Source organism: Cervus canadensis, chromosome 33 (assembly GCF_019320065.1).
Source record: "Cervus canadensis isolate Bull #8, Minnesota chromosome 33, ASM1932006v1, whole genome shotgun sequence".
NCBI classification, from domain to species: Eukaryota; Metazoa; Chordata; class Mammalia; order Artiodactyla; family Cervidae; genus Cervus; species Cervus canadensis.
Window position 1 is genome coordinate 19,553,500 of NC_057418.1, and position 27,812 is coordinate 19,581,311.

At 36.0% G+C, this 27,812-nt stretch overlaps 1 protein-coding gene across 4 annotated transcripts in view; it reads left to right on the forward strand.

The window, feature by feature from the left end:
- STXBP5 (syntaxin binding protein 5) overlaps positions 1–27,812 on the forward strand; it is a 153,293-nt gene that overhangs the window by 45,734 nt on the left and 79,747 nt on the right. For all 4 annotated transcript variants that reach the window (XM_043456790.1, XM_043456791.1, XM_043456792.1 and 1 more), the window contains 5 exons: positions 1,140–1,274; positions 1,620–1,683; positions 7,815–7,898; positions 11,959–12,082; positions 23,399–23,477. In XM_043456790.1, the coding sequence (XP_043312725.1) occupies positions 1,140–1,274; positions 1,620–1,683; positions 7,815–7,898; positions 11,959–12,082; positions 23,399–23,477 (486 nt within the window). The remainder of the gene's footprint in view (positions 1–1,139; positions 1,275–1,619; positions 1,684–7,814; positions 7,899–11,958; positions 12,083–23,398; positions 23,478–27,812) is intronic.

Below are 27,812 nucleotides of genomic sequence, written 5' to 3' on the forward strand. Positions count from 1 at the left end.
TTTGGAAAGATGACATGCTGTCATATAAAACACTTAACAAAAAATATAGATGATGAACCTTAAGTAATTATCTATTACCTTTGGGAAATAGTGAGACCATGAGTTGCATGTATTTGAAGTGTTTTCATCTTGAAATTTCTGTGTGATGAAATTATGTTAATAGGAATAACATATGTTTGGTATGTTATATCTTGTCTAATGCTTAGTGTCAGTTAAAGAGTTCAGCAGTGATTATCTTCATTGTATATTATTTGAAGGGCTATTCCATTAAAATCTTAAATAGTATATTTTGAGAGAAAACACATTGTCTGAAAAAAATGAGTTTATATGGTTTCATAACATACTATGTTTTTACTAAAAATAAGTTCTACAAAAAGGACAAGGTAGGTTCCATTCTTTACCTTGTAATCAATTGAGCTTATATAGAAAATGTTTGAAATTGTTTGAATGATTATAAACTTTAATTCATGCCTATAAATTTTTATAATGTGTCAACGAAGATCTCTTACATCATCGGAAAGAGATCGTTTGAATATATTCCAATGTCATTATTTAAGCCTGAGTACAGAGGATCTTTGCCCTCCAGAGGCTTACAAGTCAGTGAGAAAGGTAGACTTTTATAAGGCAAGCCAGATAGAGATACAGAAGTATTGGGATATCGATTTGAATGAAGATGGTATTTTAACTGGATCTTGAGCAGAAGAAAATTGTGAGCAGGAGGAGCATTTTGCATGAAAGGAATAGTCAGCACAGGTTTTGAGATGGATTCGTGTGTTTAATAACTTCTGAGGAATATGATAGTGCCCAGAAGTGATGAGTGTTAGACTCAGTTTGTGGCTTCACAGATTCAGTTTGTGATGTGCCTGAAGTAAGACAGTGGATTTGAAATAGCCAGATATGAAACACACACTAATGTCAAAACTCATCTTTTCTCTGTTATGCTATTTATTTTTGTAATGACTTATATTTGACATTAACATAGAATTAGTATAATTGAATATTAACTGCAGTGAGGTAAATATGATGGTTGTATCTTTTTTGTTTCCTAAATTGTATATATGAGTATTACTTCTCTGACACAGTTAATAAAATTTACCAGGTATTTTTCTCATTTCCTTTGGATATATTTTGTTTTGCAGGGTTACATTTTGCCATCTGCCTTTCCAGAGTAAGTGGCTCTATGTGGGCACTGAACGAGGTAACATACATATTGTCAACGTGGAGTCCTTCACACTCTCAGGCTACGTCATTATGTGGAATAAAGCCATTGAATTGTGAGTTTGAGCAAATATTGCATATCTGTTTCTACTCCGTAGGCCTCAGTTCAGCTGCATTCTTACCTGTATGACTTCTTTTTCTCTGAGTAAATATTAATGGAACTTTTTTTTTCTCAAGCATAATGCAACTTTTCTTATTTTTGATATGAACTGTAGAATTGAATGACATACCCCAATTGGAGGCTAGAATTGAGTAAAATAAAGATAGCAATCATTTACTGAAATGTTTTCAACCCTTGTAGATATATCCTGATTTTCCAGTCATTATTTCTGTTGTAATGAATGTGTAGTTGTATGCAATTTTTGGTTGAGAAAAAAAAATCTTAACTTTTTTTCTTTCAGGTCATCTAAATCTCACCCAGGGCCTGTTGTCCATATAAGTGATAATCCAATGGATGAAGGAAAGGTAGATTGTTTCAAATAAATATATTTATTATTTAAATGCATGAATTCCAGTATTTTTTAAGTATTCAAACTATTCTGGAATCACAGTTACTCTGCAAATTTGAGATTGCTAACAAAGGTTGTATATCATATAAACAATTGCTTTTTTATAGATTATAAGGAACAAGTGAAAGAATTAAAATCACTTACATTTTAAAGAAGAAAACCCTAAAACAAGTAAAATTTAGTAAATACAATTAAAGCTTATTAACTTGTTTTTTGCTTATTTGTAATAATTCCCCTGATTCTCTGATAATCCGGAGAAAACCTATTTTCTTCTGATTTTGAATTCTTTTTTATACTTTGTAGTTATACAATTTTTATAATACTTACTACATAACACCTCTCTCTCCTAAATTTTTCTTCATAAAAATCTCAGGTTAATCAGTTCACTTCACTCACTCAGTCATGTCCAACTCTTTGCAACCCCATGGACTGCAGCACGCCAGGCTTACCTGTCCATCACCAACTCTTGGCGCTTGCTCAAGCTCATGTCCATTGAGTCAGTGATGCCATCCAACCATCTCATCCTCTGTCGTCCCCTTCTCCTGCCTCCAATCTTTCCCAGCATCAGAGTCTTTTCCAATGAGTCAGTTCTTTGCATCAGATGGCCAAAGTATTGGAGTTTCAGCTTCAACATCAGTCCTTCCAATGAATATTCGGGACTGATTTCCTTTCGGATGGACTGGTTGGATCTCCTTGCAGTCCAAGGGATTCTCAAGAGTCTTCTCCAACATCACAATTCAAAAGCATCAATTCTTCAGCACTCAACTTTCTCTGTGGTCCAACTCTCACATCCACACATGACTACTGGAAAAACCATAGCTTTGACTAGACGGACCTTTGTTGGCAAAGTACTGTCTCTGCTTTTTTATATGCTGTCTAGGTTTGTCATAGCTTTTCTTCCAAGGAGTGAGTGTCTTTTAATTTCATGGCTGTAGTCACTATCTGCAGTGATTTTGAAGCCCCCCAAAATAAAGTCTCTCACTGTTTTCCCCATCTATTTGCCGTGAAGTGATGGGACCAGGTGCCATGATCTAAGTTTTTTGAATGTTGAGTTTTAAGCCAACTTTTTCACTCTCCTCTTTTCACTTTCATCAAGAGGCTCTTGAGTTCCTCTTCCTTTCTACCATAAAGGTGGTGTCATCTGCATATCTGAGGTTATTGATATTTCTCCCAGTAATCTTGATTCCAGCTTGTGCTTCATCCAGCCAGGCATTTTGCATGATATACTCTGCATATAAGTTAAATAAGCAGGGTGACAGTATACAACGTTGACATACTCCTTTCCTGGTTTGGAACCAGTCTGTTGTTCCCTGTCCAGTTCTAACTGTTGCTTTTTGACCTGCATACACATTTCTCAGGAGGCAGGTAAGGTGGTCTGCTATTCTCCTTAAGAATTTTCTACAGTTTGTTGTGGTCCACACAGTCAAAGACTTTGGTGTTTTTATTTTATTAACCAAAGTTAATATTAACCAAAGGCTCATGTTAATAGGTATTTTTGAAAATAATATTTTTTTATACTCGAAACCAGTTCCATGCAGTCATTACCTAGCTGTTGTTAATTTAGGTTAATACCCTGAAAAGCAATAAAATTTAGTTTAGATTCTTTAATACACTAAAAAAAAAAACAGTAAAATTTTCATTTCCATGAATCTCTGTTTCGTAATTTAAACCAGTCTCAGTTCTATTTAATTATGTTTTTTCTACTTATAAAGTTTCATTATAATTAGTTTGCATAAATACCAGGAAGTTAATCACTACCAGAAATCAGTGAAATGAAACTTCTGGATTTTGTGAAGCAGTTTACTCAGGTTTTTCCTTTCCTTAATTACTGGGAGTGGTGATGTCTCTATGTTGTTTTAACACCGTTCTCTTATTTGACACTGGGAAAACAAAAGGATGGCTGTACGTACTGTTTGGAGCTGACTTAATCATGCCATTGTATGTTTTGAGAGAAACTTTCCGTGAAGCAAGTTACAGTAACCTGAATCTTCACTTATTTATTTTTGGTATAAGATAATTGTCTGAAAGCCAGCCTTAGGTAGGGGACCTGGTAGAAGAGTTGGAAACTTGCGTTTCTTTTACACTGACTCAGTCACTGAATCATTTCAGTCCTTCCACTGCAGTGTCTCTTTGCTATTCAGTCTCCTTCCCACCACTGCAGTTCAAGGCATTCCTACCCAATCTTGAGTCATCTCCTGGTCAGTCTTCCTGGAGTGCCATTTTAATCTTGTTCTCCTGTCCCAAAGCTTTCAGTCGTTCTATATTGTCAAACAAACAAAGCAGTGTTTCTGTAAAACATAACCCTGGGTTTCATTATCTTTGAGAACAACCTTACCTGAACACTGTGCTGAAGCCAATAGTTACTGTTGCCCACATGTGAGCTGGTCTTTACTATCTCCATGACTTCTTTATGGAAGACCTTTTGTTCAGAATTCCTTCTCACTGTTCTTTCTCTGCTAAATTCCTACTCACATCTTGAGGCTCAGATTAAAATAACATATCTTTCATGATACCTTTCTTGATAATCCTGACATAAAATTCTTTCTGTCACTTCTAAATTTATTAGCACCTAAGTTGTGCAAGTTAGACAGTATTTACCGCATATTGCTTTGAATTAGAAATGTGTTATCTCAACTCCCCTGAGCTTGAAGGACTCCTTGAGCACAAAGATAGTATTTATGCAAGTTTATATTTCCTATAGCACTCAACATACAATAAAATAATAACTGTTCAATATATTTGTGCTAAGTCACTTCAGTCATATGTGGCTCTTTACGACTCTTTGGACTGTAACCCGCCAGGCTCCTCTGTCCATGGGATTCTCCAGGCAAGAAATCTGGAGTGGGTTGCCATTTCCTTCTTTGGGGCATCTTCTCAATCCAGGGATCGGACCCACGTCTCTTACGTCTCTTGCATTCACAGGTGGTTCTTTACCACTAGCACTGCCTGGGAATCCTGGTTCAGTATGTACTTAATTGAAAAAATTTATGTCATCCTCGTTTTTTGAAACGTGGCGTTATATTGTCCTCCTTAGTTCCCAGAATTAATCTCTTTCAAACATTTTTAAGTATTAGGGTGCTAGAACAGATGATATTATCTAACTTTTGGTTTCTAATAGAAAAATTTCCTTCACGCTGCTGATTCCTATTTCTAAAGATCTCTTTGACATTGTGTCACTGAAAAAAGAGGTAAGGTGATAGGACGTGTTCTTCCAAAGCTAACCTTATGGTGGATGATGCTGCCACATTAAGCACAGGCCCTGGCCAAAGAAAGTTAAGTGTTCATGTCAAATTCCTTACTTAACAATAACAGTAATAACTACCATTTATTACCCCTACTTGGTCGGGCCCTGCTTTCCACTTTATGTGCACTATTTTTATTTGATCCTCCCAACAAATCTTAAGTGAGCTGTTTTCCCTGTTTTATAGATAATCAGGCAGAGACTTGATCCAGTTACGTATTCTAGAAGTACAAGGGTAGATATTGGTGGAGCTGGGATTTTTAAATAGTGATTTCTCTGATTCCAACCTCAGAGTACTCTCTCTCCATTATGCTACATTTCTTCTGTAAGATTTAGATCACGTATTAATGTGAAGAGCTGTATCAGCATACTTGATGAATGCTTTTTATGAGAGAGAAAAATTCAAAGAAAATTCATCAACAGTACTGTTAAAAAATTAACATTTCTATGAGTTATAGATTCTAGTGGGAATAATCTTTGAATTTTCTGTTCATAAGTACCACATCCTTTAGTTCTTCTATTTTTTACTGTTTAAGAGATGATAGGGGTTAAAGTCTAACCTGTTGGCACAGATTTCTGATATTTGTAGGAAGGTAGAGCTGGCTGGAGGGGTTAAAGTTTACTATAATCCTCTTACGTTGTTAACGTCTGGATGGGTAAAATATTTAAGTTGAATAATTACTGTTGGTAGATCTGGGCCTAGAATGTAAGTTACCTGTGTCCTGAACAATCCAGTATTGTTTTACACTATACATAAAATTCACACTATACATTGATTCTTAACTGTTATCTTTTTCCATCTCTTTCCTTATTCCTGAAGTTCCTCTCTTATGTCCCCCATCAGAAAATGCCATACACATGTCCAGGATGCTTAGAAGGACTAAAAAGGGTAAAGGAAACAAATACCAGTTTTTTCCCAGAAGGAGTATGTATTACAGATGGTCAAGGAAAGGAGAGTTTATGTTAGGAAAATTAGCTATACTTCCTCCCAAGATGTAAATCTGTTTTGTTAGTTTCTGACTTGGTCTTCTGAGTGCCCCTTATATACTGAAATACACTAAGTTACTATTTAGTGAAAATTACTGGGCCTGCCTCCAAATTCGTTCATATCTCCAGATTATGTGAATGATTATTGGCTAGTTGCTGATTATTCATGTACTTATTAAACAAATATTTATTGAACATCTACTGTGTGTTAGACAGTATATTAGATACTAGAGATGTCTGTAGAGACTAGAGATGAAAATGCATGTATTAATATAGGAGAAGGAGCATCTTTGTCCAGAGGAACTGGGTAGGCTTACCCAAGGAAGCAACACCAAAAGTGGATAAAAAGGGAGGAGGTTACAAGCAGACAAAACACTAAGATTTATAAAATGCAAGTGTAGACAGTAGGCAGTTTGTGAGGCAAGAACATGGATTTCATTTTGGAACTTATTTATTCACAAAAAATGGATTAAATACCTATGTCATATCAGACGATCTGTCTTATGTTAGAAGTATAGTAGTAAACAAGAAAAACCAATTCTTGTTAAATAAACCAATGTTATAGTCTGCAAGAGAATTCAGATAAAGAAAAGGACATTATTAAATTGTAGAGTGACCTTTCAGGCTAAAAAATGTACAAGTTGCTGCTGGAGCAATTAAGAAGGGCGCTGACTTACATTTGGTAGGTCAAGGAAGGCTTCCAGGAGGAAGTGATAGCTAAAATGACCTGAAGGATTAGTAGGATTAGTCAGGCAAAAAGGATGACTTCAGATGAAGTGGTCCAGTTAGGATGCCAGCATGTGCAGAGGCTGTGTGTAAAGGTAAGAGACAGCATGTAGAGGTAAGAGAGCATGACCTGAAAGATAAACTGGAATGCATTGGGTGATAGGAATGTGGAACAGCATGAAGCTGAGGGGTTAAGCAGAGGTCAGATCATGATATATCTTGTAGGTCAGATTGTAAACTTTGGACTTGATCCTAAAAATAAGCATAAGGCATTAAAAAGTTTTAAATAAAAGCATACATTACATGATCAGACTTGTATTTTAGAACTATCACTCTAGCTACGATATGGAATGAAGTAAATAAGGAACAAGACTAGCAAGTCAGAGAGACCAGAAGCGAGAAAAGAGATCTTTGTGTATTGAACCAGGAGAGATGTATTGGAAGTGGAAAAAAATAAATTGTATGAGTGTAATTTTTAAATTACTTGATGATTTTACCTGGTGGGAGAGACACTAGGATTGAGGTTGATGCCAAAGTTTTTACTTGAGCCTCTTAAAAAATATTTTTAAAAATACTGAGAAAGCCTCTGTAACAGGAAATAGAAGAAAAAGACAGTAGGGAAGAAAGTAATGAATTCACTTATGGATATATTTGCTTTGAGGTTCTTGTGGAATAAATATGTGAACATGTGACCATTGGAATTATAAGTCTGAATCTCACAAGAGAGGTCTAGGCTAGATATAATTTGGAACTAATCAGTAGATGAATAAATGATACTGCCTGATAGTGTGTTAAATTAGAGAAGTTTGTAAACTTTAAAGCACATGTAAATTTTCATTTTTATTAGTACATTAATGAATGGAAATGTGCACTCTGGACTTCAAAATGGTACTGTTTTCATTTTCAGTAGTCAATTGTATGATGTATGTTGAAGTCAAAGGCATATAAATATGCAATGCAGTATTCGCATATGGCATCCATGTAATTAGCGATTAGCAATGCAGATGTTTAATGATGCTATAATTTTGTACCCAAAGCGTATGAATAATGATAGTTATCTTTATTGTCAGCAAGTAAATGTTTCATATGATTAATGTCAATCCTAGGTAATGTAGCATTTTCTTTTATTACAGCTTTTGATTGGCTTTGAATCTGGAACAGTAGTGTTATGGGACCTCAAGTCAAAGAAAGCCGACTATAGATACACCTACGATGAGGTAATAACATTATTTTTGTCATTTCTCCAGTTCAGAATGGCTTCTCTAAGACTTCTTTAATTAATGACTTTAGGCAATCTTTGTAGTTACTGTAACACACAAATTTTTGCACATGTATCATATAATATATTCACATAGCTCAAAAGATACAAAAATGATCTTTCCGGCTCCTGTCATTTGGCCATCCAATTCCCTTACCTCATCCCAATGTTAGTTTCTCACGTATTCTTCCAGAGGTATTTTCTGCATTTACAAACAAATTAACAAATGTGTGCTAGCTTTTTATTTTATACAAATGATAGTGTACTGGAAATATTTATAGCTTTCTTGCTTTAGATCCAAATAAAGATTGTGATTAATAAAAAAAAGATTTTTATTGCCTTCAGATTTCCTATAAGTTGGATGGTTTACTGAGATGACCAAATTTAGGTTCATTTTTTGGTTTTGTATTTAGCAGGACTATTTCTTAGATGATGCTGATGCTCTTCTCCCAGATTGAACATTAGTGTCTGTGATATTAGCAATCAGTTATGTTCAAGGCCTAAATCCATTACCACGTAGTTTTTGCACAGTAGAGAAGTTCTAATTTTATAATTCCTTCTCTATTGAATATCTGGGATACTTATGTAAAGAGAAGCTTCTCACCTGCTCTTTTGATTATGTAGTTGTACAATTTGGATAGGAAAGGCAGGATAAATGCTTATTTCTTCTTATTTCAGTAAAAGGGGCTGTTCTGTAGTAATCTTAATGATAAGCATTTTGATCTTGTTTCTCACTTCACTGTGTACTAAAAGATTTAAACATTATTTCATATGCTTCAGTACACTAAAGTTATTAGCCTTATTGATTTTCAAATTGTCCCATCTTTCATCAGTGAATCTCTTCCATTTGTTTCCTAAGTCCTTTGATAATAGTCTTAGCTAGCTTCCTTGCCATCTGTTATAATAAAGCATACCTATTAAACTTGAATATTTCTGTCCCAAATTTAGAGTATCTTTTTCCTTGAAACTGGGTTCTTTCGGTGAGAAATGGTGTCTGGTGACCATAATTTGGGTACCAGGAGTGTTCACAATTTTTAATTCGGAGAATAGATCTAGGAAATGTGTAAGTGTTTTTTTTGGTTTATTTTTAAGAAATGTCATGTGTTCATATTGATGATTTCAGTTAGTCAAACAGATTACATTGAGTAACTATAGCAAAACTAGGAATACTTTGTAAATGTCTGCATATTATCTTTATAAGCTTGACCAAAAGGGAATTTTGTTTGTTTCCATAACTGTATACTTTTTTTTTTTTAAAGCCTTTTGGTTAGTAAATACTCTGTCATTTACCAGTCAAGATCTTAAAATTATTTTAAGAGAGTATTTTTAATAAAGAGTTCTTGTCATTTCTCTGGAAGCTTTGGCCTGTAGAACTGTTTCTTGTGTCAAAATGAAAGCATATTTTAAGGATATTTGACTTTTTTTATTTTGCTTTTGTAATTTAAATAGTTTTCTTGGCTTTAGCCACTATTGAATCACAGGGAATTTACCCTCTTAGTTTAAACAAACACACTGGGAAAATATATGTAAGAACAGTTTATAGAAATTAACAGTATAGAACAGGGATTCCTTAGGGGGAAAAGGTGAGCCTTTCAATTGCATTAGCTTATGGTCTGGAGAGATTTTCCAGGTCTCATTCCATGAAGGGAGGTGGGCAAGGGGGAACCTACATTAAACCCAGCAGTCTCCCTGAATTGAGGAAACAGAATTGGGAAATGAGGAAAGATATCCATAACTGATAAGACAAGGTAGCAGAATATAGGGACCTGCCTTGTGAGAGAGTTTTAAAAATCCACAAGGAGCCCTTTACCTTAGTCTTAAGTTGAACTGAATAATGATTAGTGCATGAGTGTGAGGTTTAGAATAGATCCATTGGAAAGGAGTAGGTAAAACAATTCTCATAGCACACACAGGACTAAGAATAGGTCACATTCCCAACAGAACAGAGAATGCTTGTAATGGACAGGGCATCACGAAGCATACTCAAAAAGGTATTGGCCTTGTCGTAGGGACAGACTAGCCCTGCATTAAAGACTGGCTTAGCTAGCCTAACAGAGCTTAAGCAAGTCTTAAAAAGTCCAGGCTGTTTCCAAGTAATATTTTTAACTACATACCAGAAGAAAAAGTGAAAAGTATTTAAAAGAGTATAATTGGGCTTCCCTCGTGGCTCAGTGGTAAAGAATCTGCCTGCCAATGCAGGAGACATGGGTTTGGTCCCTGATCTGGGAAGATTCACACGTGAGTGAAGCAATTAAGCCCTTGCCCCACAACTTACTGAGCTTGTGCTCCAGAGCCTGGGAGCTGCAAATGCTGAAACCTGCACACCCTAGGATCTCATGCTCTGCAACAAGAGAAGCCACTGCAGTGAGAAGGCGGCGCACCGCAACCAGAGAAAAGCCTGCACCGCAGCAGAGACCAGCACAGCCAAAAACAGAGAGTTTCTTTAAAGCTAATGTCCTGACTTATCAGACTGTTCTCCTAGAGACATTTGATAAAAAATAAGAGTATAATTAATATATACCTACATATCTGCCATTCTGGTATTCTTCATTCCTTTGAGTAGAGCCACATTTCCATCTCATATCATTTACCTTCTGCATGAAGGACTTCTTGTAACATGTCTTATAGTGAAAATCTGCAAATGATGTCTTCTTTGAGTCCTTTATGTGTGTAAATGTGTTTATTTTACCTCTGTTTTTGAGAAGATATCTTTGATGGATATAATCCTGGGTTGACGGTTTTTTCTCTCAGAACTGTAAAGGTATTATTCAACTGCATTCTTGCATTGTTTCTAAGGAGCTATCTGCTGTCATCTTAATCTCTGCTTTTCTCCGTTTCACCTGATCCCCTCCCTGTCCCCACCATCTGGTTGCTTTTAAGAATCTCTTATCATTAAAGTTCCAGTTTTAAGCAATTGAAATATGATGTACGTTTATGTAGTTTTCTTCAAGTTTCTTCTGCTTTGAGTTCATTGAATTTCTAAGATATCTATGTATTCTAGAAGTTTATAGAGTTGAAAGTTTTCATCAGATTTGGGAGACTTTGGGTCATTATTTCTTCCAATATATTTTCCGTCCATAGGCTCCCTCCTGAGACTCCTATGACACACATATTAGTCTTCTTGAAGTTGTACCACAGTTCTCTGATGTTCTGCTTATTCTTTGCCCATCTTCCGCATTGAGTAGTTTCTGCTGCTGTGTGTCTTCAAGTTAATCACGCTTTCTGAAATTCTGCTGTATCAAATCTGTTGGCAAACTCATCCAGAGACAATTTTTCATCTTAGACATTTTTCATCTCTAGAAATTCCACTTGTGTTTTTGAAGGCTTGTATGTCTTTCCTCAACATTTTCGTGTTTTCACTTACCTTTTAGAGCATGTGGAGTCTGTTTAAAATATTTGTTTTAATATCCTTGTCTGCTAATTCTCTCATAGGTATCATTTCTGAGTCTGTTTCTATTGACTACATTTTATTCTCACTTTGCATCGTATTTCCTGGTTTCTTTGCATGCCTTATAGATTTTTGTCACCTGTCTTGAAGTTCAATATGAGGTATTTTCAGTCAGTCTTAATTCTAAATCTGCATTCTTGTCTCCTAGAATTTTAGTTAATTTATAAAATTTGTTCTGAACAGTCAATGGAACTAGTTTTTCCAGTAGGCTATTGATTTTATAATTACTTGGTAATTTATGTTTAGTTATTGTTTATTCTAAGAAACTACAAGAATGCATTCTGTTTTCTTGAACTTGTCAATAATACATAATCACTATTATATTTTTATCATGCTCCCTTAAGGAGTAAATAAAATTTTGAAAGTTAAAAGAGTGTTAGAACCAAATTAAATCTCATTTTTTTGGCAGGACAATTAAGTTATGGGAATTTAATGTTAACATATGGACTTCAGCTTGGGAAATAAGAAAAAAGTTAATATGAAAAATTAATTCCAGTTCCAATTATGAACAACTTGGTGTTTAAATAAGTTTTTGTTTTTAAAGGTGGAATTCTTTACCCCTCTTCTGTAGGCTATCCACTCCGTTGCATGGCATCATGAAGGAAAACAGTTTATTTGCAGTCATTCAGATGGCACCTTGACTATATGGAATGTGAGATCCCCTGCAAAGCCTGTGCAGACCATAACTCCACATGGTAAGAATGGATCCCTTTTAAACACTACCTAAATTGTGATGGACAGAAAACTGTTTTGAGTTAGCGTTTGGGTTTGTTTGTTTTTGATGACAAGGATGAGTTCTATTTTGAATTTAAAATTTTAATTTAATTTAAAATTTCTATATTTACACATATAGAAATAATTTGTAGCAACTGGGTGAATGAAATCTTGAATAACTATATTTGCAGTTGAGATTGTAAATTTGAGCTTTCAGAAAATGAAAGTTACAAAATCTTCTGAGTAATTTTTCTCCAATAGTCCAGAAAGTTGATAATTTTGTAAGTGAGGTAAGACTTATTTTGAACTTTTGTCATCTTAATATTATCAACTGCAGATTGCTAATCTGTATATAATATGTATTGAACACTTGGCACCCTACAGAAGGTAATTTTATACCTTAAAGTATTGTCTTCAGAATCCCCCAAATGACCCCAAGTTTGATTCACTGGGAATACTCATAGGACTCAGCAAAAGGATGCAAAGTGAACTCAGCAGAGGGAAAGGCACAAGGATGGAGTCTAGAGGAAGCCAGGCTCAAGCTTCCAGCAGTCTTCTTCCAGTGGAGCCACATAGGAGATGCTTGATTCCTCTTGCAAGGAGTTATTACCACATGTATGAAATGTCCTCTACTAGGACAGCTCACCTGAACCCGGATGTCCAGGGTTCGCATTGATGTCAATCTATACGCACCCTCTGCTTCAGTTAGCATGTACCAAAATTTCAGACGCTCAGAAGGAAAACAGAGATTGGTCGTAAACCGTATTGTTTGTACAAGTAGTACAGACACCGTGTGCCACCCTTTTCAGTCTGGGAGTGGTGGACACTGTCCTGAAAGTCAGGTTACCAGTTGTTAACCAGGAGAGCTAATCCTGCAAGCTGCCATTTCTGGGGATAGTGATCTCAAGCTGATGTGTTAACTCTTGGTCTACAAGTAATGTATATAAAATCTCCATGAAAGTTTTATTAGAGTGGCTTCCCTGGTGGATCAGATGGTAAAGAATCTGCCCTGCAATGTGGGAGACCCGTGTTTGATTGATCCCTGGGTCTGGAAGATCCCCTGGAGAAGGGAATGGATACTCCAGTATTCTTGCCTGGAGAATCCCATGGACCGAGGAGCCTGGCGGAAGACAGTTCATGGAGTTGCAGAGTGGGATACAACTGAGTAACTAACAGTTTCACTTTTTATGAATAGTTTATGAAAGACTTTGAATTCTGGATGAGGCCTGGAAATTTGCATTCCTTTATTAATCTGCCTTCTCACGATTCTACGCTAAGAAATGCTTAACCAGCAAATTTAGGGAAATGAAAGGAACTGTTGGTTGCATTAGTAGCATACAGAAAGAGTATTTTTATAGTTATTGTCAGTGTTTCATTGTTCACTTTAAAATACGACTGCCCATATTCTTTAAAAATTGGTACATTCTGAATTATTTCAATGTAAAAAGTAAACAGATTAAAAACATACTTTATGTAGCAGTATGAGTTTTTAGACTTGCTTGTTTTGTGGTAAAAATAACAATTCTTTTAGCCACATATTGTAATATATTTTACCACTGTGTTTTGGTCACAGTCAGTCAGAGACTCTGCTGGAAATGTACTTATTTTATTTTATTTTATTTTTTATTTTTTCATTTATTTTTATTAGTTGGAGGCTAATTACTTTACAATATTGTAGTGGTTTTTGCCATACATTGACATGAATCAGCCATGGATTTTCATGTGTTCCCCATCCCAATCCCCCCTCCCACCTCCCTCCCCATCCCATCCCTCTGGGTCTTCCCAGTGGAAATGCACTTATTTTAAATTTGCTACAGTTCTGTTTACGTGTACCTCCAGGAGATAGCCCTTTTCATAATAGGTTCCAGTTTTCCCTGATACGTTTTTGTTCTTCCTTCTGTTAGTGCCTAAGTCCCTGATCTTTGTGGTATTCCTGAGTATTTCATACATTTTAGACTCTCCTATCCCCACTGGAATCTAGGAATTCAGAAAACCAAAGAAGTTGATGATTAGTTTAGAAACCTTTAATTTCAAATCCAGAAAGAAGTATAAATAATATTGAAGATAGTAGAAATATGTATATTGGTTTTAAAGTTTTATCTAAATTTTCATCTTTTTTTGTAAGTATAATTCAAAGAGGTTTTTTTAACCACCTGAGAGTAAGTTGTCAGCATATTGCTCAATCACCCCGAAATAGTTCAGTATTAGTATCTTACAGAGACATTCTCCTATATCACCAAGTTTTGCCTTTTGTCAAAAGGGTCTATATGCAGATTAGATTTAGCTATCATGTTTCCTCAGTCTCTTTCAAACTAGAACTCTTCTTGAGCCTTTCCTTGACTTTCCTAACTGATAAATTTTGAATGTTGCAGGTCAGTTATTTTATAGAATGTGCTTCCGTTTGGTTTTGTCTGATGTTTTTTGCATGATTAGATTCATGTTGCGCATTTTCAGCCGGACCATCTCAAAAGGATTGCTGAGTCCTTTTAACATTCTTAAGTGGAGCTTGTGTTTGATTTGTCATGGTGGTGTCTCATACCCTGATTCCTTGATTAAGCTTCTGTCTACTAGGTCCTTCCATTATAGCATTATTTTTTCCTTTTTGAAGTTAATAATTTTTTTGATTTGTTATCTGTAATCAATAAGTATTTTGATTTGAAGGAAATAGTTGAGACTTTATAAACATACTGTTCCTCATCAAAATTTCTACCCCCTGGTTCTAGCATCTGTTGATGTTTCTTGGATGGATTACTTATTACTGTAATGGTTGCCAAGTGGTGATTTTCCTATTTTAATCTTGATTCTCTTTTAATACTAAAAATGTAAATTCTTGAGAGCAGGCTTTTAGTAGTAGCATAATTAGATTTCTGCAGAGTTTGTAGTATCTTAGTAAAAAAGGCAACCATACACATATATGTGGTATGTAGTTTTTAGTATACTAAATATCTACTCTGATGGATTAAAATTTAGGGATTTTTTTCATTACTATCCATATTGTGGGCTCTTGCTCTTCCTTTCCTACAGGTTATGGTAAATCATGGGGTTTTTTCATATCTAAACCCATGTAATGTAATAATTAAGTATCCTATTCTTAAAAACATTTATAAGCACTACCTTGGTAATTGATTGGAACTGATTGTACTTTTATTCATTCAACAAATATTGGTTCTACCATGAGATAAGTACCATTCTATACCTTGGATCAAGTAAGCAAAATTTAAGTAAATGTACTTGAAAATTATGACATGCTATATACATATGTGATTATAACAAATGTAAATTTGGATATCTCATTTACTTGGTAGGATAGCACAAAAGATACTTAGATAAGTTTTCCCCAAAATATATTTTATAATACTGTTTCCTATGTTAATGAGTTATTTGGTGAAAAAGCATGTTATGATCAAAGAAGTTCTAGAAATGCTGAAATAAAGTTAAACGTTTTCTTCCTTGAAAGACGTCTTAGATTTCAACATACACTATGAATTTCTAAGAGGGAAAATATGTATAAGCATACATATGTATATACAGTTGACTCTTGGAAAGAGCAGAAAGTCAGGGGCAGTCATTGCTGCATAATAGATAATCTACACATAACATCAAGTCAGCCCCCAGTATCTGTGGATACAAATCTGTGGATTCAACCAACCACACACAGACTGTGTAGTCATCTAGTATTTACTACTGAAAAAATTTTGCCCTTAAAGTGAACCCACGCAGCTCAAACTCCTGTTGTTCAAGGGTCAACTGTATATTAATTATTTGTGTCAGTTTATATATTTTATGTGGCTTTTCCTAAATTTACTTGACTCTAGCATCTTTTATTCACAGAACATCTTACAGTACTCTAGTGTTCTTCAAAATAGCACTTTGAGAAATGATGGCCTGGTGCTTGAACTATAATTGAATTATAGGTTCAATATTCAGTTTACTCTCAAATGGAATCATTCATTGCCAAAGTTGTTAGATAGTGGATTCTTATTCTGAGGGTCGTGACAGTTATCTAGACAATGATGATAAAATGGCCAGGAAAGGAGAATAATTTGAATTCACTTAAGACAATTTTCTGATATAATGTTGGATAATTTTATGTGTATCAAGATGGTTGACAGTTGTATTTTTTCAGAAAGTTTCTATTTGGGTGTCTGAAATTAATCAACCAGTGGTTTTTTTACTAAAACAAAAAATGATACTTCCCTTTAATCTAGTTTTTATGATTATCAAAGAACACTTTCCCAGTAATCAGAAATCTGGAATGTAATTCTAGCTTTGCTGTTTGTGAAATACTTTGTAGAAATAATTACTGTTTTCTGGGACTTAGTTTCATCATATGTAAAATGGAAGGATTGAATGGGTGATTTTTAAGGTATAAGTTTTTTGATTATGTGGAAATCAATGAACCAGGATTAGAGAACTTTTATTAAGGGTTGCTAAAGGGAAAAATAAATTCATACTTCATGTAAATAAAAGTCAATTTATAATATTCTAAGGATGTGACATATTAAAAATTATATTAATCTACTTTTAAGATTTACTTGAAGCCTAGAACACTCAATGAATCATTAATCCATACTGCAATTCCTTAATGTATTAATAGTTCATTACAAAAGTTTTTTCCCCAGTTTTTATATTTGAAAGAACTTGCCAGACTCCACAGAGTATACTCAAAGAAGGCTTTCGTTTAAAGGCAAAGGATACTGTGCAGCAAGAGAAAAAGAATGTGTGTGGCATTCTAAGAGATATCCCGTGTGAGTCTCCCACCCTGCTCACAAGGACTGTGCTCCAGCCCCCAAACTCTGGCTTCTGAAGAACTCCACAAGAAACTCTCAGAGTGATCCTTTAAATGAACAAGCCAGTATTGCCGGTTAGGCCAGTTGCCAGCCGTCCAAAACTGCTACACCAAGAGTCACCAAGGGGAGTTTGGAGAGTTTTGGATCTTGAAGAAACACATCATAAATCCCACTGCTCTTGGCCATGATCCAAAAACCACGTATCCCGCTGGTCATCCGTCCAGCTATAAATCAGCTCTCTCCGCACTCATCAAGGAAAGAACACCTTCCCCATTTCAGACTAATGTTATTAACAATGTGATTCTCCAGTTTGAATCATCTTATTTTCTAGAGCATCATTGTTCAGTAGAAATATGAGATCTGCATGTGTAATCTTAAATTTACTAGTGACCATACTAATAACAGTAAAGAAGTAAAATTAATTTTAGTAACATATTATTTACCCCAAATATGCAAAATATCACTACTTCAGCGTGTACTCAGCATACAGAATTGAAGTATTTTGCATTCTTCCTTTGTACTCTTTGAAACCTAGTGTATATTACAGCACATCTTAACGTGGAGTAGCTACATTTCAAGGGGTCAGTAGCCACGTGTGAGCGGGGGCCGGCTCTCATACTACGTAGCCCACTCTTGAGTGAGCCTATAGCTGCTGTGTAACAACAAATGTGTTCTACATTCTAAGTGGCATTCTACTTCCCTAATTAGAAACTAGGGAAGCACTTGTTTTTTTGACAGCGATCCTCATTTATTTGTTAATGCATCTCATTCATCCGTTCATTCATTCAATAGACATTTATTGAGCCCCTTCTCAGTACCGGAGATTAAATACTAGAAATATATTGCTCTTGGAGAACTCATAGTCCAGTGAGTGAAAATGATATATAAACTAAAATACATACAATGAGTGCTGATAAAGGCCTGCATAGTATGATGTAGAAACAGAAGTAATGAGTATGTTTTAGGTGAAGGCTATAGGAAGATTTCACAAATTCAGGCTGGATGAACTTGGTCTTAAAAGGATCAGTGGGGAGTTATAAGGGCAGAACAAGGTTATTTTAGTCAGAAGGTACAAAGACATAATCAAAAGCAAGGTATTTTTGGAAAACCGCTAGTTTAATATGACCAGTATTTAAAATTCCTTTGAGTGAATTAGTCAGAAACTAATAACTGCATACAGAGGCAAAAATATGCATTATAGTATGCTAAAGAGTTTGGACTTCATGAAGGGAGACCTAGGAAATGATTTCACAGTGAGAAACATAAAATTTATATTTGGAAATACCGCTTTGATGGTAGTGCATCAGGTGAGCCAGGAGTAGAAAAGAGAAGCCAATTAGGGTGCTATGTCAACAATAAATAAGGACGACTTCAAATATGACTATAAATGGAAAAAAGTGGATATAAAGGAATAAAATTCCGGAGTTAGAATCAACAGGACTTTGATTGTGTCTGAGTAGTTTTGGGGATGTGAGAAATAGGGCTTAGTAAGAGACATGAAGAAATCACATGTTACATGGAGATTTGTATGATTTATTAAGTCAAGTTTTATATTTAACCAGATCTTTTCAGTGATTTATCAAAGTAGTTCACAGGTAGTTGAAAGAGTAAGTACAAGTTTTTCTACTGAGGTGACTCAGTAGTTAAGAAGTCAGATGACAGTTAGTGGTGAAATCCAGTGATCCTCTAAATGTCCTTTAGTTATACGAGCTTTGTAAAATCTTAGCTAGTGCCTTATTACTTGATTTGACTTAGAAAATGGTTAGTCTAGGATTATCAGTTCAGTTGCTCAGTCGTGTCCAACTCTTTGTGATCCCATGGACTGCAGCATGCCAGCCTTTCCTGTCCATCACCAACTCCTGGAGCTTGCTCAGACTCATGTCCATCAAGTGGGTGATGCCATCCAACCATCTCATCCTCTGTCGTCCCTTCTCCTCCTGCCTTCAATCTTTCCCAGCATCAGGATTATAGATGAATAATCTAGAACATGAGCAATAATCAGTGACATAATTTTAAAAACCTGAGTTAAAAAAAAAGATCAGAGTATGCAAATCAAAAGGACTCACTAATTTCCAAGCGAGACTAATGAAGGAAGATCACTATAAAAACTGCAGCATTTTTACTTTACAAAGATAATGAAACTACTCTTAACATCCATGCAGGTGGTGACAGAAAGTATTTAAAGAATTAAAAATCAGGCTGGCTTTACATTTTATTGTAAGTATAAATATTGGACACAATAAAGCAATAACAAAAGACTATTGAGCAAGACAAAAGTTAAGAATTTTGTACCTGGCTAGGTTTTATGCAAGATATATAAGCTCAAACTTAATGAAGTCTCACTAAATATTCCACCCAACGCCTGCCCTTTTTTCAGGATTGTTCCAGCCAGTGAAAGATTGCTGGTGAATATTGAAGTAGATTAAATTGAGTGATATCTGAATAACTGTTTTGCTTCATAAAATAAAATGCATGCAAGGTAATTTTTTTAAATAAATGTAAAAATTTTACTTCTAATCTCAAATTATATCAGTCTGCCACTCCTACTAGAACTTTGGGTGGTAGAGGAAGGCTGAAGGTCTGATGGTGGTCTTCTTCAGAACAGACTTTTAAATTCCTCACTGAAAGGCCATATATCTCTGAACAGATTGAAATAGAGGTTGGAATTCTCAGTTTGTTCCTTGTACAGCACAAGGGACTAGTTTTCAGATTTAAGACTCCTTTTTCCCACACCTTTTTTATTTCCTCATTCTCTCTCCCACCTCAAAAATCCAGTCTTCTCCCCTGGCAGTCCTTTCCAGCTTCTTGATCTGATGTCCTCTGCGTAACTCTCTCACTAGTCACTTGGTTCTAATAAATTAGGATGCAAGAGGCTCAAGGTTCCATTGCAACATTATTTTCTGCATAAAGAGGGGAAGAGATGTTTCCCTAGGATCTTAAGGCAGGAGTAGTATATTCTCTAAGACCAGTTGACCAGTGTGTATTTATGAAAACTTAATGTAATAAAGGTGAATTTCACATTAGTGGAGAAAGCTCCAGTGGTTCAGTGAGAATGCTGGCATTTTTTGTTGTTTAGTTGCTAAGTTGTGCCTGACTCTTTTGTGATCCCCATGGACTGTAGCCCGCCAGGTTTCTCTGTCCATGCCATTTCCCAGGTAAGAATGCTGGAGTGGGTTGGGATGCTTCCATCTTCCCGACCCAGGGATTGAACCCACATCTCCTGCATTGCAGATGGTTTCTTTACCACTGAGCCACCTGGGACACCAGTGCTGGCAGACACATAACGATATCACAGCTCATCACGTTATACACTTCAAATACTTGGTCTTTATTGTCTGGCAGTTGCAGGTCAATAGAACTACACAAATAGTGCTGAAACTATTAGAGAAAAAAATCTTTCCTTCACCAAAGTATACTTCAGAAAATTAATGTAATAAATGAAACTATAAAGCACTTATAAGAAAATGCTTCCCAGAGTTGTAATGGTATTTGTGTGGGAAGAACTTCCTAACCGTGAGACCACAGAAGTAGTGACCAAAAAATGATAGTTTTTTATACACATAAACATACATACATATATCATTGTAGATAAACAGGATCATATAATACCAGCCTCTTCTCCATAAACCTTCCTCTACATTAGTAGCCCCTTCCCCTTTCCTGCCTCACCAGATAAGCTATGTCAAAAATCTTGCAGATGTTCTTCCAAAATACATATATTTCTAAAATCATACATATTTATAGGCACATATAAGAGCATATGAGATTTTTTTGGTCATTGTTTTACATAAAAATAGAATTACATTATTCTTTCTTGCATCTTGCTTTTCTTAATCCTCTGTACTTGAGGAAAATCCCTCCTTTCATCTGGCATAGCTCTCAATTCCTTTATTTTAATGCTTGTGTATCAACCAGTTGTTTGTCTCACAGTTCTTCATAATTTATTCAGCCATGCCTAAATGATGGATCACTACAAATTATGCTGTAGTGATAAATATGAAACTTTGAAGCTGTATTTTCAATTTCTGATCACTACAAATTATGCTGCCTTTACCTTTCTTGTACATATTCAATAGGAATTGATCGTTTTATTCCTATGGAATAAATGCTTAAGATTAGAATTGCTGCTCCTCAAAATGGACTAGTTTTATATATTTCTGTTTTTCATAAATGCTCTCAGCCTGCTTTTCAAAAAAACTGTACCCTCTGCATTTTTACCAGCCATTTTATCTCTGTTCCATTGTTCTTGCCCGCAGTGGTATTATAGCTTATTTTACTTTCTGCAGTGGTAGTACAGTTCACTTTACTTTTCTTACTTTTTTTTTTTTTTTAACTTTGAGTTTGCTCAAAGTTAACTCAGGATCTCAGAGTTGGCCAGAGATGAATGACAGGGGCCTTTTCCTTTCCCAGGTCTTTCCTGGGCCTGCACACTGCCTTAAGTACAGCCTGGAATATGTCTAGTTCTTAAGGATTTTTTTTTTTTAATTCCTGCCCAGCCTCTTATTTGCCTCAACTAAAACCACAGCCTTAGGCAGGTACCTACCATATTGCCAGCATATTACTGTTGTTTCTGTGATGCCTGGAGGTGGGGCTTTCGGTCTCCCTGAGCTGATGTCTGTTGTGTCAAATGAAATTGCCGCAACATCTTGGGATTAGAGTTTTTCAGGAAGCTGCAACTGGGGATAATATACTGATTGGGCTCTAGGGAAACTGGTTTTAATGGAACTGCAAATAAACTTCAGTCCTATCTCTTGGCTGATGCTCTGGCCTTTTTATGGCACCATGCCGTGAAGCTGAGGAGCATAGGGGATGGAAATAGCCCTTCATCAAAACATCCCGGGCCCGCCCCCCACCCCGGGTCTTAACAAGGTTCGGTCACTTCCATTGAGTAGACAGTGGTGTGCTCATTTTGTGGCTTCAGTTCTGAAGTGATTACCCTTAGTTATTTTGCTAGTATTTCAATTTTACTAAGTGAGTGGGTTCACAGAGGTCTCACTTGGTCACTCCAGAAGTCATCTCCTTTTCAGTTTCTTTAGCAGTTCATAGGCATTGAGTCCGTTGTGTGAACTTTAAGGTCATTTTGTCAAAATTCAAGTACAGCTGTTATATTCTAATTCCATTAAATATATAACTTAGTTTTGGAAGAAGTGCCATTTTAGGATTTTAAGTTTTCTTAAATGGCAGCGTGATTAGGACTGATAGACTCGATTATTTAAATGTACACTTCTATGCAATTGTTTTTAAATGTCTTAGACTTCACAAGTGACACTAGGAAAAGTGGTTGCAACATATGGACACAGTGTTAATGAACTTTGAATGTTAAATTTATTTTTAAATATAAAGAAGATAAAGTATAACCATGGGTAAAAGGTATAAGCTATTTTTAAAGAAGAAATACAGATGACTAGAAAGCCAAAGAATTTTCACAGAGATTAAACAATACACAGAAACAATCAGAAACAAATAATAATCAGAAAAAAACAATCAGAAAAAAATAATAGCATTGTTCAGGAAAGGTGGGACAAAGTACTCACACACTTTCTTCATCCTTTCTGGAATACAGTTCTATCTAAATATCTCTTTTCTTGGAATTAATCCTAAAGAAAAATCATTTTATTCACTTATTAAATTGTTATTGAGTGTCCCGTCTGTGCCAAACAATGTCACCATGGATACATAAACAAAAAACACATACACACTTAAAAATCTTTGCTTTCATGGAGTTTACATGCTTGTTGGTGAGGCAAACAGCAAACAAAAGAAAATTAAAAATACATTAGAATGAGCTAGTTCCTGGGAGGAAAAAGCTGGGAAAGAGGATAAGAAGTGTTGGGTTAGCAGTGTGTGTTTGGGACCTTCACTAATAACATAATGGTGACACTGTTTAAGAAACAGGAATTAGTATATCTTATTTTCTTTTAACTTTTTCTGAATTGTTAATACAGTGAACATGTAAAACTTGATAATAGAAATCAACCTTTTTAAAAATAATCAAAATTCTTTAACAGTATGAGTTTGACACATTTTACAGAGATTGGTTTACTTCAGCAGTCTTTTGGACATTACAATGGGTGGATTTTACTTTAAGAGAGTAAATATAATTGACTTTATTAACAGAGGGATTAATTTTGCAGCCTGTCACTTTGGGTGAAAATATGATTTAGACTTATTTTCCTCAAATAAGCTATATTAAAACTTGAATTCATTTAGAAAATTGAAATCCTGTTTTCCGTATCTCTAAAACATTGCAAATACTGAATTTCTCTTACTAGAATTTTATCACAAATGTTGTTGACAAGTTATTCATTGTATTTACTTTTTAGCACTGGATTTCAGACACTAAACTGATCATTTAAAATATCTTATTTTGTATTAAATACTTCTTTCAAAATCACTTTAAAATATTTCATGGTGGATTTCATTATATTTCATTTTATAAACTATCAATGTATAAGAATTTAGAGTAACTTAGAATTTTAGAATTTAATGCAGGAAACTATATTTTAGGAAAACAGTTAAAGGATGGGAAGAAGCCAGAACCGTGCAAACCTATCCTCAAGGTGGAATTCAAAACGACTAGATCTGGGTAAGATTTTATTTCATTGACAATATTCATTGTATACAATTACTGAAATAGCACTGAAGATTGTCATTACTTTTAAAAGCCTGCTTTAGAATGGTCCAATGAGTTTTTAAATTTTATTCTTGCTTTATTTAACAAAATAACTAAAAGGGATAATTTCAGGATAAAATATTTCATGTGTTCTCTGTCTTTAGTAGTTTTACAATGTATCTTGGAAAGCTTGAATTACTTTTCTTGTCAAACTTCATATATTCTGTTAGTCTTCAATAACAGTGTTTATTCACTAGTGAAAATTGTGGAATAAGCAATGAAAAAAAAAACTTAAAATTTAGCCTGTTAATACAATATGTGTTAATTATGTAAGTTATATGTATTCACAAATTAAATCTTATTTTAAGAATATTTGACAATTTCAATAATAAGTACAGCTTAATATTAAAGGAAGAGTGTCAGTTGTATTTGAATAGATAAATTGACACTGTAACTCAGGGATAAGATTTGTATGGTTTTTACAATTTACATATCTTACACATAGTTTTTGTATATCTGTGTGTGTGCATCTCAGTCGTATCTGACTCTTTGTGACCCCAGAGACTGTAGCCCTACAGACTCCTCTGTCCATGGAATTTTCCAGGATACTGGAGTGGGTTGCCAGGGGATCCTCCTCCAGGGGATCTTCCCAACTCAGGGATCAAACCTGCCAAATGTTATATTTTAAAATATAATAATGAAAACAAATAAGCATTTCTTTAAAGATTCTAACCTCTAAAGGAGACCCTTTATGTTCAAGTTTTCTAGGAAAAGTGTATGGTTTTATAAATTACTAGAACTGTGTAAGAATTTAGGTAGTGTATATCGTGCAGTGGTTCTCAAACTGTGACCCCCTGGAGCAACAGAGGGCAGCAGTCTTGGATGCTAAGTCGCTTCAGTCGTGTCCGACTCTATGTGAACCAATAGATGGCAGCCCACCAGGTTCCCCTGTCCCTGGGCTTCTCCAGGCAAGAACACTGGAGTGGGTTGCCATTTCCTTCTCCAGTGCATGAAAGTGAAAAGTGAAAGTGAAGTTGCTCAGTCGTGTCTGACTCTTTGCAACCCCTTGGACAGCAGCCTACCAGGCTCTTCCGTCCATGGGATTTTACAGGCAAGAGTACTGGAGTGGGTTGCCATTGCCTTCTCCAGTCTTGGATGAGAACTCATTAGAAATGTACATTCTCAGAATTCACCCCAGATCTCTGAATCACAAAGTCTGTGTTGTGTGGGTGGAGCCCCGCAGGTGGTGTGGGTGGAGCCCGGCAGTTGTTGGGGGTGGAACCCGGCAGTTGGTTCTCACTGGATCGGCAGAATGCACACTTAAATTTAAAACCACTGGGACATTTTTTTCATATGCCAGTTTAGAACCACTGGTTATTATAACTGGCTGGCTTTTCTTTTTAATCTGTTCTTTTCTCAGTCTAATTCGAGTTGACCTTTCTTCTCGAGAGTTCAGTTCAGTCACTCAGTCGTGTCTGACTGTTGGCGACCCCATGGACTGCAGCACGTGAGGCTTCCCTGTCCATCACCAACTCCCGGAGTTTACTCAAACTCATATCCGTCAAGTGGTTCATGCCATCCAACCATCTCATCCTCTGTCGTCCCCTTCTCCTCCCACCTTCAATCTTTCCCAGGATCAAGGACTTTTCAGATGAGTCAGTTCTTCACATCAGGTGGCCAAAGTATTGGAATTTCGGCTTCAACATCAGTCCTTCAAATGAATATTCAGGATTGATTTCCTTTAGGATGGACTGGTTTGATCTCCTTACAGTCCAAGGGACTCTCAAGAGTCTTCTCCAACACCACAGTTCAAAAGCATCAATTGTTTAGCACTCAGCTTTCTTTATAGTCCAACTCTCACATCCATACATGACTACCGGAAAAACCATAGCTTTGACTAGAGGGACCTTTGTCAACAAAATGTCTCTGCTTTTTCATATGCTGTCTAGGTTGGTCATAACTTTGCTTCCGAGGAGTAAGCGTCTTTTAATTTCATGGCTGCAGTCACCATCTGCGGTGACTTTGGAGCCCAAAAAAGTAAAGTCTGTCACTGTTTGCATTGTTTCCCCATCTATTTGCCATGAAGTGATGGGACTGGTTGCCATGATCTTAGTTTTCTGAACGTTGAGTTTTAAGCCAGCTTTTTCACTCTCCTCTTTCACTTTCATCAAGAGGCTCTTTAGTTCTTCTTCACTTTCTGCCATAAGGGTGGTGTCATCTACATATCTAAGGTTATTGATATTTCTCCCGGCAGTCTTGATTCCAGCTTGTGCTTCATGCAGCTTGTGCTTCATGCACCCTGGCATTTCTCATGTTGTACTCTGCATATAAGTTAAATAAGCAGGGTGACAATATACAGCCTTGAGGTACTCCTTTTCCTATTTGGAACAAGTTTGTTCTTCCATATCTGGTTCTAACTGGCTTCTTGACCTGCATACAAATTTCTAGGAGGCAGGTCAGGTGGTCTGGTATTCCCATCTCTTGAAGAATGTCCCACAGTTTGTTGTGATCCACATAGTCAAAGGCTTTGGTGTAGTCAATAAAGCAGATGTAGATGTTTTTCTGAAACTCTCTTGCTTTTTCGATGGATGATCCAACAGATGTTGGCAATTTGATCTCTGGTTACTCTGCCTTTTCTAAATCCAGCCTGAAAATCTGGAAGTTCATGGTTCACGTACTGTAGAAGCCTGGCTTAGAAAATTTTGTGCGTTACTTTGCTAGTGTGTGAGATGAGTGCAATTGTGTGGTAGTTTGAGCATTCTTTGACATTGCCTTTCTTTGGGATTGGAATGAAAACTGACCTTTTCCAGTTCTGTGGCCACTGCTGATTTTCCAAATTTGCTGGCATATTGAGTACAGCACTTTCACAGCATCATCTTTTAGAATTTGAAATAGCTCAACTGGAATTCCATCACCTCCACTAGCTTCGTTCATAATGATGCTTCCTCAGGCCCACTTGACTTCACATTCCAGGATGTCTGGCTCTAGGTGAGTGATCACACCATCGTGCTTATCCCAGTCATGAAGGTCTTTTTTGTATAGTTCTGCTGTGTATTCTTGCCACCTCTTCTTAATATCTTCTTCTTTATTTATTTATTTATTTATTTTTGTATTAGTTGGAGGCTAATTACCTCACAACATTTCAGTGGGTTTTGTCATACATTGATATGAATCAGCCATAGAGTTACACGTATTCCCCATCCCGATCCCCCCTCCCAATATCTTCTTTTATTAGGTCCATACCACCTTCATTGTGCCCATCTTTGCATGAAATGTTCCTTTGGTATCTCTGATTTTCTTGACGAGATCTCTAGTCTTTCCCATTCAATTGTTTTCCTCTCTTTCTTTGCATTTTCTCAGAGTAGAATGAAGAATCTTAAGATTGCTGTTATTTCTCTTTAATCCTCTTCAGCCTTCCTCTGGGACCCAGAAGACGTACTGTGCTCAGACAAAAGGTTGAGTGACCTCCAAGAGGAATAGCGTCTGTTTAATTGACTCTGGCATCCCTCACTGTGTGACCTTTGGCACTGAGTTCTTTGACTTCTTTGTGCTGGTTTCCATTTAGGACATAGATGTGATAATAGGTCAAAAGTTTGTTGTAATGAATTGAGTGAGATTATCATGTATTCAAAACATTTCACACAGTGCCTGGTACATCATAAACTTGCAATAAGGGGTTGCCCTTATTTTTCTGGGAAACCTCCTACCACCAGTTGCCTTATTTTTTTTTGCTGCATTTGTCTTGTAGCAAAAGTACGTGAATAGACAACAAGACAGCAATGGAGGGTGGGTGGGGAACCAGAAAAAAAAAAAAAACCCTGTCCTTGTAACACAACATAAAATGAATTGTCTAAACATTTAAACTAACAGTGCTGCTTGTCCTCTGAATTATCTAATCATGTTAACAGCTGTGGTTTGGCAACAGAGGCAGACATCCTGGGAAGATTTTTCCCTTTGTGTGTTCTACCTGTTCCCACATTCATTCCTGTATATTGGGAGTATTTATAAGTTCCTGATTTCTTCAGGATGACAGAGATAATTCTCCTTTCATAGGATCAGAAACAGAAGGCAGTCTGACCCTTTTATATGCATTCACGGTGGTGGTTTAGTCGCTAAGTCGTGACTAACTCTTTGCAACCCCATGGACTTTAGCCTCCTCTGTTCATGGGATTTCCCAGGCAAGAATACTGGAGTGGTTGCCATTTCCTTCTCCAAGGAATATTCCCAACCCAGGGATCAAGCTCAGGTCTCATGCATTACAGGTACTACCAGTATGCATTTGTAGGTGCTGTTAATACAAGATAAATC